We start from the raw sequence: 14,132 nt of genomic DNA on the forward strand, positions 1-14,132 counted from the left end.
TCTCCAATGTCATGCACCCTGCTCCAACAGTCCTGCGTCGAGGAGGAGAAATCCATCCTATGCACCTCTATGCCACCAATGTTGTTCGGATTAAAAGCAACAAAGCCAATGGTGACCACAAAGAGTTGATCCTGCCACTCAACCAACCACTGTCTACCCGAGCACAATCCATTGGGGAGACCGACATCCGAGATGTTGAATTTTTGGAATGTAGGCCGATCGTTGTGATTTGCCATGGAAGTGCATGATGAGAAATCTATGGCGCGTATGTCTTTAGGCCAATTGTTGAAGTAGATTTTCCCTCGCGGAAGGAAGCCATGCCGAAGATAATTTTCTTATCAGGACGGATACGGCGACGGGCCTTTTTCCCCTTTGGTGGCTTTGGTACAGAAGCATAGTTACCGATGTTGTACGAGTAATATCTCCAGTTGTTGCTGCTGTTGTCGCCGCCATCACCAGCGGTGTGGGAGTACCAGAAATCAGGCGTTTCATAACTGAAGAGCACGACGACACATCCTGGATGATTTGGGTCCTTGTGGGAGAGCATGCACCTGCTGTGGTACGAGATTTCATGCTCCTCTGTGATGATGATATCTGGTAATGGAAGCTTGTCGCCGGTGCTAGGATTCCATAGGCAAGCTGAAGAGACTGCCGCGTCATGGTCCGGGGCGTGGATCAGGAGTATCCAGCCTTGTGGCGTTGTCCAGCACATGCTGCTGTTGCCTACGGCTAGAAGGCCATGCTCCCATGTTCTTGTGCAGGCTTTGCTGGGATATGCTGAACATTAGCATCTCGTTGTCAACGTCCTCGTCGTCGTCCTCCTGGCCGTGGTAACGGTGTTGGAAGACGAGCAAGGGCAAGCAGGACGACATGGATGATCCCAATTTGGTAGCGTCGTCTGCGTGTTCCTCCTCCATGCTTCCTCTTCCTGCTGGTCGATCGACGATAAGATAAGAAGATTATTGGCGAGACAAGGAGGGATCCACCTCTTGGCTGATTGGAGGATTATTGTTGTTGCCTGGTACCCGTGGTCATCTCATCAGGTGATCAGGATCAGGAGGGAAAATAAAGAGTCTGAGCGGCCACGGTGATATCAGGATTTTGGAATCGGCTGACGGTCCTGTGCAGGACACCATGTTGGATTAAGCTTCCATGTTCGAGCATATATACCTAGCAGTATACGACCCAATTGGGTTAAGCTTCCATGTCGGTTTAGAATTTGTATACTTTTATACGAGGAAGCAGACAACAAGTCCAAAAGTCTCGGTCCAAACTTCTTGGCACACAAATCCAGCTTTTTTTTTTTCTTTGGAGAGAATAACACACAAATCGAGTTAGTAGTAATAATATAAGTATATGTATAGACCTTTATTTGGGCCGTTAAATTTAGGCCCAACCCCTACACATGGTGGAATAGATTATTAGATTTAATTTTCTTCTTTCTTCAATTTTTGAATTGTTCTTGAATTTAAAATTATATTTTAATTGTTCAAACAATCTTTGTAGTGTACACATTTTTATTCATATTTTAGTTCTCATATTCATTATTTTTTTGAGTAAAATGCATCATGAGTCCTCAAACTTTTGAGGTATTTCCATCTGGGTCCTCAAACTAAAAAACAACTATTTAAGTCCTTCCTCTATTGTTGTCGCGCACCATAGGTCCAAAACCAACCCACCACGTCAGCGCCAACACCTGACGTGGCCATGCCACAATGACAGCTGGGCGCTAGGTCAACTTCTCAAATACCCCCTACCCCTTTTTCTCTTTGTCTCTCCCAAGTCCCCTGCACCTGCCACCTGCGAAGTCCGACGCCTAACGCTCGCTGGGCTGCATCGCGGTGCTATTCTGCGGCCGTGGGCGGGCTTGCAAGACAACGAGCTCTCCTCGATCAGGGGCGAGCTTGTACCCGAGGTAGCGCATACCCAGCTGTGCCGCAGGCTAGCTAGCTCGCTGTAGTAGGCACAAGAAATGCGTCATGGCGGCGCTGTGCACCCGAGTATATATACCTTGCACAGCTCCGTGGTGCGGTCAGGACGGATCATGCATGGGCAAGTCGAACCCGACGTCCGCGGCCAGCGCTGCCACTTCCACATCGTTCTCGATCATGCGAGACCCTGTCCTTGGGTTGCCCTTCTTGACGCTGCACTGGTTTGCCCTTCTTGGCGCTGTCGCTACTCTAGTCCTTGGGTTGCGACACCCTGCATGCCACCTCCTGCTCCGACGCATGCTCGACGGCCGATGCGTACGTGCTCTAGGAGCTGAAGTGGGAGGAGAGGAAGGAGGCACGCCAACAACGCCAGACCTGAGCCACGCAGCAGTGCGCGTCGAGACCGCCCGAGGCCACGGCAAAGCTTCCACACGTGTAGGGACTTGGGAGGGAGAAAGAGAAAAGGGGTAGGGAGATCTTTGCGAAGTTGGCAGGCCCAGCGTCCAGTTAGCACTATGGCATGGCCACGTCAGAGGCTAACGCTGATGTGGTTGGTTTTGGACCTGTGGTGCGCGACGATAATAGATGAAGGACCTAGATAGTTGTTTTTTTAGTTTGAGGATCCAGATGAGAATGCTTCAATAGTTTGAGGACCTAAGGTGCATTTTACTCTTGTTTTTTTATTGACCTCGAATATTTATATGGTCCATAGCAAAGTCATAGACATCAATGGGATCTAAAACCTTTGTGGATGAAAAACTTGAGATGCTTCAAGACCCAAATGTTTGTTTTATATTATGTGATTATGAAATTCATTTTTTTTAGTTTTTAAAGTTTTTTTGACGAAGACACACTATATATTAAATTTGTAGTGTTTCAAGAGATTTAAAATTTTGTAGTTGATTTTTTTTCCATTTGAATCATTTATGAGACCAAATACATATCAATAAAAAATAGCAAGACATGAGGGGGCTCACATGCTAAATCATTCTCTATCTTATGGTGCAAAAATAGAATTAATTGAATCTTATATGGATTCTTCTAATTGCTTATATAACTAGTCTGTTTTGATGACCTAGCAACGTTGATGATAACACTAGCGTCATGTAACCACAAGGGCTACCTACTTTTGTTAGCTCAACACATTTTCCCTCCCACCACCTAAATCTATTGGGCCAACAAACGTGACTACCTATTTTCCCTTCCTCTCTCTCTTTCTCTCTTCTCCCACACCCACTCGTAACTGTCCTCCGTCGCCGCTTGCGGCTTCCCTCCTCATCACATGACCCTCCGATCTAGAGGTCTTCCGCTGGCACTCCTCCATGTCGCCCTGTCCTTCTTCCCCAGCGACGCTGCTCTCCTTGGCCGACTCTTCTTCTCCAATGACGGTCCCTCCCTGGCCGGCTTTTCTTGTCTAGACGGTGGCGGGCGTAGCATGACAAATTTTATTATCACTTAGTAATTATGATGGCAGGATTACTTTTGATAAGTGCTAATACGTTCATCAGTGCATGTTTCGTGTGCTAATTAGGATATTAGTGGTGCTAATTAACATATTTTATCTTAACTTAATGGTTATCATGACAAAATTAGTGTTAATACATATTTATCGATGTCTCATTAGTTGTTGTTAATTTTAAATAATAGATATAGTTAGTGAACTATTCTTATTCCATCCAACCAAAAAATGACTCATTCCATCCATCCAACCAAACATACATGATGGATATCTTTATCCCACTTTCAAAAAAAGGATCTATATCCCAATATCCATGCATCGCCATATCCCGTGTAACTTCGTCCTCGATCCCAAATGCACCCTTAGTGTCGTATTTTGCCACCGTGGTCAGTAATTTGGACAATTTTATGCATATAACCCCCCATCTTTGTCCCCTCTCGAACCCCAAGGTTTTCGTTTCGAGTTATGAATAGATAACGCGAAATAAAAAAAAGTGATTTTTCCTAAAATTCCAATCCTTACTAATTTGTTACCAGTTTAGATAGGAAAAAAAATCATTTTTGAACATTTTAAATCTAATTTGATCTATTTTTAATTTACTTGTCGCATTCATGCCCACATAGTATTTTGGGTTAAAAAATGAACTGAGTTTGTTTTCAAATACGCTTAGATATATCTCAGCTAATCTCGATCAAATCTTTTTTTGAGAAATAATCTCGATCAAATCTTATAACTCTTGTTTGGCTGAAATATTTTATCGAACGTGGTCAGCACGTGAATCCAATCCAAGCTAATAAACCCCTGCTATATTCCTTATATCTGCAGTGCACCGACCTTATATTACCTTTTCTCTATATTTTTCCCTGACCAATCTATTATCTATATACGTATTTTCCTACCTTATGGTCCACGTAATCTCAACAGGAATACGGAGTATACAGTAGCAAACCACCAAGATGTAGGTCAGGCCCAAAAACGTAGAGTCCCTAATATAATGGATGTCCACGTGTCATGGCCACATTATTCACAAAATACATCACCAGTCTTCCTTCCTGCCCTGAAAAAAGGCAAAACAAAACCCCCCTCAGTCGATCTTCCCCTACATCGACTCCACCGCGAAATCGCAGCGGCGGCGTGATTCGTTCCAAGACATATATCCATGGGAGGAAAGCGGCGGCGACCCTCCTCCCCCTCCCCCTCCCCGTCCTCCTCCTCCTCCTCCTCCTCCTCCTCCTCCTCCTCCGTACAGCGGTTGCCCCATGAGGAGGATACTGCTGCAGGTGCCTTTTTACCCAACTCTCCCCTCCGTATGCCGTACCTGGTGGAGCAGGATTCCAATGGACAACCCTGCCAAGAACAATCCCTTTACCCGGACCCAGTGCTCATGGAACCCTACTGGAAGGCGGAACGAGACTACTTTGACAAGCTAGGTTCGTATGTATATTTCAGCACCGTACCCCAATTCCTCCTCTTTGTGTACTGTCGTCTCGTCTGTCTATATAGGACCATAGAACAACAATTAATTGTTGGTATCCATATGCATGCATTGTCTAGACTCTAGAACCAACAAAGTACAACAATTGGTATCCATGCATTTGCCTAGAACCAACAAAGTACAGTGGTTATGTTCGATAGCTAATTAGTTTGTGAACAAATATATATGTTATATATAACTGCATATATATTGTCTTTGCCCTGTGCGCAGCACAAAATTCATGTTTGTAGATAAACTTTGTCCTCTCTCTCTTTTTTTTTCACTTTGTGTGTGTGTTTTTCCCCCTATGTGTAGCTGAAATAAGGAAGCTTCCCACACTGGATTCAGACACTGCTACTAGTCCAAGTATTATTCAAGAAAGTTCAGCAGATACCATCCTTAAAGCATCAGAGTTTGTTTTAGGGCTATCCTCATATACTGGTATGTAATTAATATTGTTGTATTTCATAGATTTTGCTGTAATTTCCTAACGCAAATGTGCATATATATGCAGATGGTAAGGTCCTAAGAAAATGCTCTGGCATTTTGATGGATTGGAGTAAGGGCACTGGAACCATTCTAACAACCGCGCAGCTCATCTGCTCAACATCTCCAAATGTGGATGAGTGGTTAGGCGGAGATGAATATGCTCTAAAATCTGAGGTAAGCTTTTCAAAATGTAATGTCTTTTTTAAAAGAAAAAACTATCAGTGTTAGTTTTCAGAACAATTTGATGGGCTGTGCACATTATTTTCTTCTGTACCATTCCTTGGTATCACATATGGTGTAGATAGCTAAAAAAATGATAACTCCCTCGGATTTTCTAGATGCTTTAGTTTTTTATTTAATAGGCTATGTTGTGCATTTCTAGAAAGGTGCTTTTTCAAAGATAACATCATGTCTTTTTGAACTATTGTTCTAGGTCCGTGTTCAGTTGTTGCATAAGGATGATTTTGGGAAGGGTGAATTGATGTATTTAGACAAGCAATATGGTTTTGCCCTGTTCAGTGTACTCATGGATGAACCAAAAAGGTTACCTCGGTTCAGCAATGAACGGTTTGCTCAGGATGTTTTCCTTCTTGGAAGATACGAGTCGAATTTGCAAATAGGTAATGGCAAAGTGCTGAGCAAAGGTACAGGCCAGTTTCAACGTCACCATTACATGTACACCGATGGCCATATCTCTCCGGTACAATTCATATTCTTCTTATTTTGATTTGCACGCCGCTTTAAATTTTTGTGCTAACAACAAAAAATATGTAGTTTGGTGCTGGAGGGGCAGTTATAAACTTTGAAGGAGATGTTACTGGAATGATAGCTACTTCCATGCATTTCATACCTTCTTCAACCATTCAAAAGTGTTTGGAGATTTGGAGGACATACAGGTATGTTTCTCTTTGTTTTCTATTGTTCTATAATGTTGCTCAACCCCCTTTGTGGATGAGCCTTTCCTTAGTTTTTCTATTAGTTATGCTTTTGTATAAAAGCCAAGTTGGTCTTGTTTTGTTTTAATTAATGCCTTAGACTACAACCACATTATTTCTAGATATTGGGTTTGGTGAGGTGGGAAATGGATGCGATCTGAGCATTGCCATTTTCTGCCTTCCATGGAACTGGGTTAGGTATATTAAGTTTTGCGCATTTTGGGTATTACTAGGTGAGTGCCCGTGCGTTGCGACGGGAGAACACTCATATCCAGTTGATACCACATAAAATCAATTCAAACAAAGTATTCTATTGAACTTTATGGGAGTACTTTTGTTGTATAGCATCATACACATGTATTTGTTCAAATACAATGTAGCATCATTTGCCTGATTTCATGAGATGATACTAATTGCACAACAGATCCAATGAACACTCTAAACATGTTCGGTTACATCAAACCAAACATAGCCCGTCTAATAATTATTACCTAAAAAAGTATACAACTAATTACATATATTCTAAGATGACTTGCAATTGCAATTATAGTTATAACTACTGGTTATGATATAATAATAATCTTTTCTATAACCGGAGAGAAACGCTTCATCCATGATTAGCTAGTCGTGGTACCTGCAGACTCCAGTAAATTGGAATAAGCAACTTTTTCTTTGATACCCGTATTGTCATCCAGAAATTGTATCATGTGTCCTTTGCTTTACTGCAAGTAACAAAATAAATTACTTCAAATCTAGCTAAATTGTTATGAATAAAAATAGGTGAAAAACCATGTTCGAACTGAAGTAAACTCAGTGTAAAAAAGTTGGATAGGCTAAGATGACATAGACATCATTTGTCTGTGTTGTTGGACACCATGCCAATATGGTTGGCATTTAGTGGCTCTCAGGAGCAGTTGGATTGGATGCCACATAGTTCAATCATACCGAAATCCTAGCAAAACCGTATCCTAAAATAGAAGTGCATCTAACATGTGCATAATGCATGAAAATAGAAGATCATAAATCGACAAAATCAATCACAATAACAAAAGAATTGGTGGAGTTCCCATACTTTGAATCCCGTAATAATATCTACCTCTTTAGTACCTATATATATAATATATATATATATATATATATAGTAAAGAGATATATGCATGCATCATTGGAATGTCTCAGTGTTTTCAAATGCTGCAGTATATCAAAATTGGATAGACCATATATGCATACAAGGAGTGTCTTTTTTAGAACTCAACTGATTGAACATTTTTAGGAAAACACATATTTGTTTATGGCATATTTCACCTTCATGTTCTGGCAGTTCAATTTGTACAAGGAGTTGCCAGTTCCTTCTTACTGCCTGAATCTCGATCATATTGGCAACTAACTTGAGGTCCATATTTGGTGCCACATTTCTCGGCTCTATGAGTTTGGAAGGCTCACCACTATTCTAACAATAAAAATTAGTGCCAACTACCAAGAATTAGCTAGAGACAGTAGACATAAATCAATCTCAGTTCAGGGGCCAATAGAAGTTTACCTGCCAGAACAAAATTATAGGTTCTACCTCTTTAGTACCAAACCAGCCCTATTTACCATAAACTTTTTTATTATCAAACAACATATATTCTTATAACCTACATGTTGTTCTTTTGTTATCAACTTTAAAGAGGAAACAATAATGCTACTAAATGATGTATGTTTGAGGAGATCAATTCATATGTGGTCTTTGTGTTATTGCTTTCTTCAGGTTCGTGCATACAGACAAGCTCTATATACAGTAGCAAGAATGTTTTTCATTAAATTATTACAAAACCTCCTAAAAAGCAGCAACATCATTGTGAATAGTCTGAACTCTATTTTTTATTTAATCTGCATGCTTGTAGTCCCACTAAAATAAGAAATTTGTCTAAAGAGGGAGGGAGAGTTCATGCAAGTGGAGTTTAAGAAACCTGCACGATAGAAGACTCGCATTCAGTGGTCCTACAACTATATGCACCCTAGTGAAAAATGTCAAAGAGCCAATACCTTAGTTTGTGATTTGCCTGAAGCCTGGAACTCTAACATCGATCACCGATCATATCAGGCTATTCAAACAGAACATACACCCCATCTTGACAACAACCCATTTAAGATTTAACATGGTCGGGGATCATGAATCATGGAAAAAAAATAATAGAAACAAGACATGGACATGTGTAGACCATTGAAAAGAATTCAGCAAGTCATCACTTATATTTATACTGAATATTTTCTTAATGTTTAGGTCTAGGACTATAATGGTATTTCACAAGGGAAAAATGTATTGGATGGGAAACGGTAATATTCCACTTTTCACTGAGGACATTGTCTTGCTTATATTATATGCTCAGTTCGGGAGATGAAGATGTTCATTACATGTGCACAGGCAATAGTAAAAAAAATACTGCTTACATAGTTGGCTATCGCAAAACAGCTATGTCAAAAGCTCTCGCGCGCTAGAATTCGGCCACAGCTCTGAACAACAGTAGGACGCAATCATGTTCAAACATTTGAAATGCATGGTAAATATTAGGATATTATCTTTCTAATAAAGGTGTGCAGAGAATGCAAATATTTAAATATTTTCTAGTGCTGAGTAAAATATTTAGCAGTAGTACTCTTTAGCATTTCAATTTTAAAGAATCAACTGTAAGCAAGCAAGGAACCCAATTCTAAATCCCATACCTCAAGATGCAGAAAGGATTGAGCCTAGGCCTTTCCTCAGTGGAATACCACCTACACTGCATCCAGAAGGGCTTGAATTTGATGTCCAAAAGGAATACCATCAAACACCTACACCTTTCAAAGCTTGTTGCACGGGACGGATTCTGAATCAAATGATTCTAGGTGAGTACATAAATGGTCCAATACATTAACATCATGTACGACTCATTTCAGAAACTCAAGTAGTTGGTGAAGTAATGACATAAATGGTGGCAAAACTGATGCTTAATAGATAAATAACCATAGAGTGCAAACAATATATACTAAAATTCAACACTAAAAAAAATGCCAATACTTTAGGAAACAAAAGCAAGTACGCTGTTGTTGGCCTATAAAAGATAATTTGGATTTTGGAAAAAAAAACTAAAAAGAAACTTCTGAATGAAACATGAACTCAGATAACCCATTACTGTAGTATGGGCAGTATAACATTGCCCACGTATTAAATCAAACATTTAGCTATATCAATGGGGATTTGTCACATTGCACATTTCATTCATACACAGAATTGAAATTGTGTATGGCACACTGAAGCATAAAAAATAGATGTAAGATTTCTTTATTCCTCAAAATGTCTAGCATGAAAAGAAATGTTATCTAGAAAAAATGCCAAGATAATAACCTCAAAGCCTAATCAAATAAAGGATATTAGTGAGGTAATCTCTCGTAGCCTCTCCTTCCAGCTGAAATTCTGCCGAACTTTTGCCACCAAATGTCTTGATTGGTAGCATGTAGCCCACATCGGAGAGCTAGCTTCAATAGATTGTGCTCTCAAAGAAGGCCTGCATCAACGAATTGTAGGAGACCGCAACATTACTGAGCATCACATTGGGGAGAAACGGCAGGTTGGAGGGGAGCCGTCCATGCCCCTAGGCCGCACCGCCACTGGATGGAATGCAGGGGCCGCTGCTGCCGCCTCCATGGAACACAGTCCTCATGGGGCTCGCCACGTGCGTGGCCTTGGGGTGCCCTCCATGCGGGCGAGCAGCTCCGTCGTGGGGCGTCGTAGACGAGAGCAGCGGGTGATGGCGATGGTGGCGGTGGCAGGCGATGGAGGAGCGAGTGCGACACACGATGGGATCGGGATTTGTAGTGGGGAGCTGCCGAGCTGTGACAAATCAATATCAGTAAAAACAAATCAATGGCCGCACCTAGAGGAAGACAAAGAACTTGAAGAAGCTCGACGGCCGCGCGCCCAACGACGAGGACGACGGCGCGGGCCGCGATTGCGCTCCGGGGACTCGCGTAGGGAGCTGTCGAGCTGTGCAGCGTTGGGAAGCTGGGCGACGGTGACGGCTAGGGCGAGGGCGAGGGCGAGGGCACAGGGACAGGGGCAGGGGCAGGGGCAGGGGCTACGATTTCTTGGAGCTCTCAGTTGGGCACGTGGCTAACTGAGAGGGCGACGGCGTGGGCAGCGATTGCGCCCCGTTGCCTCGCGCGGGGAGCTGCGGAGCTGGGCGGCGGCGGCAAGGGCGCAGGGGTCGTGGTTTCTTCGAGGCTTGGAGCTCAGGTCTCAGGTGGATTGGATCTCAGGCCTCAGGTGGACGACGTGGGCGCGTTAACCATGAAAGGGGGGTCGCAACCGAGGGGTGCGGGGGCGGGAGCAAAGATCGCGGGAGGGGGGCGATAACCGCCCGGAGACGATGACCTTCGGCTCTTTTTAGTTGTAGAGAAGTACCTACCAATACCTATTTTTGGAAACATCCAAGTGTCTGATGTAATTTGTGCCTACATTTACCTAATAAATAATGCATCGGTAGAAGCGCACTGATCCTTTGATTAATCTAACAGAATATATCTTCTTACATGACCATGACCATTTGATGGGAAATTGGTGACGAGAAATGCCAGTTTCAGAAACATGCAAGCATTTCCGATGAAATTTGTAATGCATTATAGATTCTAAACATAAAAACATACATATGACTATCTGTACTCTTTATTCTTACCAAAATTAAAGGGGACCATGTCAGGTCATCTTCAACACGAAGCTAGGACGAAACTATTTTGTCACCACCTGGGTTGACTGAACAAGCTCTAGAACCTTGTAAAAGATCACTTGAACAAGTTTTACAAGGGTTTTTCATTGGGTTGGGAGGGGTTAAATCACAAGACACTTTGTAGGCTTATATATTTAAGATCAAATTATCTGGTTCTGTTTGATACACACTTTCGTTTGTATCTTTTAACCACTTTGTTGAAAATGTTTGCTGTTATTTGCCTGGTTGGAATCTAATAAATGTTTGGTATAGTCATGTACCTCGGATCCATCTTGGGATGAAGCTTTTTGGCATCAAATGTTTAAACCTTGTCAGTAAAGAGAAGATATCTCGGAAGTATAATGTTGATGGTGGTCTTATCGTCAAAGAAGTATTGATTGTCCATCCATAAGTAGAACCATATTTTTTTCATTTTTCTTACATTTGTTTTCATTGTTATGAATAAGGGCTTATTTATTTCCATTGAACTGCAGGTGTCAGCAGAATCTAATGCTGAGAAACTTGGTGTTAGGATGGGTGATATTATTCTATCCGTGAATGGTGAAGACATTGCTACTGCAGTTGAGGTGCATTTTTTATCAAATCATGTTCCCTATAAATGTTATTATAAATAGAAGTCATATTTCACGCATAAAGCTTTATGCTCATATATGTTACTTGTTGCTATTTTTAGTTGGAGAATAAGTTGCTAGATATAAGCAAGGCCCATTTGGAAAAAGGAATTGTCCCTGACTCTGGCATGGATGTAACGTTAGAGGTAAGTTTTGTTTTGACTGTCCTCCACCAGCGAGCTGTGCACCAATATGGATGAAGGCATGGAAGAATGATTTAGTCAGTGACTTATCTGAGTTAATCTTCTAACTATGGTTGTAGTAACACTTGCACAAAGTTCTGAGGGCTATCATGCCAAGTTTTTCAGCCAACCAAATGAAGTGGAAAAAATTAACCATAGTAAAAAATCTTTGCATAGCTTGTGAAATTTTGGGTGCAAAACCAAACAAACACACAAGAATCCCATGTCATTCTAATAATATGACGAGATGAATAGGTCAGCTAAAACATGACATGAGACGGTAAATATATCAAAATGAATAGAGTAAGGAATTATGCGTGCTCCAATTGTAAATATATGTTTTAGAATCCTTGTCAATCAAGCTTTTTCTACTTTGACAACCATCAGTATATAAAGAATTTAGTTTGACAATGTAATGTCTACATTAGACCATTAGTAGATTAATCAGAAATATAAGTCCTTTTACATGTAATGTCTACATTAGACCATTAGTAGATTAATCAGAAATATAAGTCCTTTTACATTCAAATTCTTATAGAAACTGCTAGTCAAGATTCACCTTGTAGACAATGTCAATGTCCTAAATGACTTCATTTTTGTGATCGGAGGGTTGGATTTTTTAACCTGTATATCTTTGTTAGTAGCACAGATTTTCATCATACACCAATTTGCTTGAAACTTGAGCTCTGTGGTGGTGCATTTCTTTGATATTGAAATAATCCTGTTCAGCTGCATTAAGTATTTTGTTTTAATTTATGTTTGTAGCTCGGCGTATTCAATGCCACCAAATGTGCCCGTGGCAGAATACTGTTAAGAGCAAAACTGTCAAATGATGAAGAAATCATTGAAGAAGGTATACATCTTATTTCAAGTTTAAACACCCATTAGAGAAAGAAAAAGAGAGACATTTACTCCAATTTAAGCATAGTAGTAGTTAGCCTTTTCTTTTGGGTTGACTGATCAAGCATGTTGTAATTACCCTTTCTAAAAATCAGTTATAGTCACAATGAAACCTAGCACTCCTGTGCAGTCAAGTGATTTTCTTTTTGTGTGTAAAAGTGAAGTTCAATTGCTATGTTGGTCTTGTTGAGTTGTTAGCAACTCTAGTTCAAATTTATATAGATCTTGGTTCAGACCAGTTCTTTAAGAACAGACATATGGTTGGGCTTCAGTGCTATGATGGTTATAAAATTGAGAACGAAAATGGTTCTATCATAACATCAACATAGATTATACACCTAACCAATATTTTGCTGTTTAGTGAATTCCCTATTTCTGCAATTTCTACCTCGATTCTAACAAATAGTTTACTGTTTAGGTAAATACCCTGTTATCTACAAAAGGCCAAATGTAGCTGCTCCAGGCAAGTTAATTTTCCCACGCTAATTATGTTGTCTTTTGAGTGCTTTGCTTGTCCATTGCACTTTTGAGTGCTTTGCGTACGCCAGTTCACTCTTGTGATAATTTTTCATTTTGGGGATGTTCAGCTGGTAGTCTTTTTCGGCTAATTCAATAGTTTTCTGAGAAAATAATCTGAAGGCTGATAAGTTTATTCTCTTGTACGCATTGATTACATTCACATGACAGATGTCTCCTTTTAGAAGATATGATGATGAACTTGGTGAAAAAATGAAGGCTGCTCAGTCGTCTCCTTGAAAACTTATAATTATTGTTTGTCTGTCTATGGGTAAACCTTTATTTTCTCGCTATCTTGTTTGATAGCGGCTAATGTCAGGTGTTGTACTAAAAGTATATGATAATTTAATATTTGTCATTTAATCATATAAACTCCTAATTTGTGTTTGGTTGGACTCTCCGAGCTACGACCAACGTATTTTTTCTTTAAAAGCTATTCATGTGATTCTTCTCCCGTTCAACCATGGGGGCTCCATGATTCTCCAGCTAGCTATTTGGGCTAGGGCTTTGGTTGTAATTACTTGAGCCTGTCTTTAAAAGCTATTCAATTGTTTGATAGCGGCTAATGTCAGGTGTTTGATGTTTTGCCCAACTGAGGTGTTTCAAATTTAAGAGGTATACTCTATTATCTTCTCAAATAGGTTGCATTATTAAACCATTCTGAGGATGAGCTTGTGAAAACATATCAGAGTCAATTTTTCATGTTCAGTTTGAGACTAGAGAACATTTCTCCAAGATCATATCGAGAAACTGATAAACAAGCTGCCTGCTGCCAAGAGAAATGATTGACGTGAAAAGATGTAGAAAATTCTGAACGCTACTTTAGAAAATACCATGGGTTTTGTGGTTGGAGACACACTGTGTTACTTATTGATACTGACTTGTGCTCA

The 14,132-nt window shown here is 40.6% G+C and overlaps 1 protein-coding gene across 1 annotated transcript; it reads left to right on the top strand.

Moving 5' to 3' along the window:
• Positions 4,470–13,849, top strand: LOC8070330. The gene is made up of 11 exons (XM_021445968.1): positions 4,470–4,820; positions 5,180–5,305; positions 5,379–5,527; positions 5,787–6,053; positions 6,128–6,249; positions 11,286–11,403; positions 11,507–11,599; positions 11,707–11,790; positions 12,592–12,679; positions 13,145–13,189; positions 13,414–13,849. The coding sequence occupies exons 1-11, from the start codon at positions 4,550–4,552 to the stop codon at positions 13,425–13,427; spliced, it is 1,377 nt and encodes a 458-aa protein (XP_021301643.1). The 5' UTR covers positions 4,470–4,549; the 3' UTR covers positions 13,428–13,849.

This window comes from Sorghum bicolor, chromosome 8 (genome assembly GCF_000003195.3).
Source record: "Sorghum bicolor cultivar BTx623 chromosome 8, Sorghum_bicolor_NCBIv3, whole genome shotgun sequence".
Lineage (NCBI taxonomy): Eukaryota > Viridiplantae > Streptophyta > Magnoliopsida > Poales > Poaceae > Sorghum > Sorghum bicolor.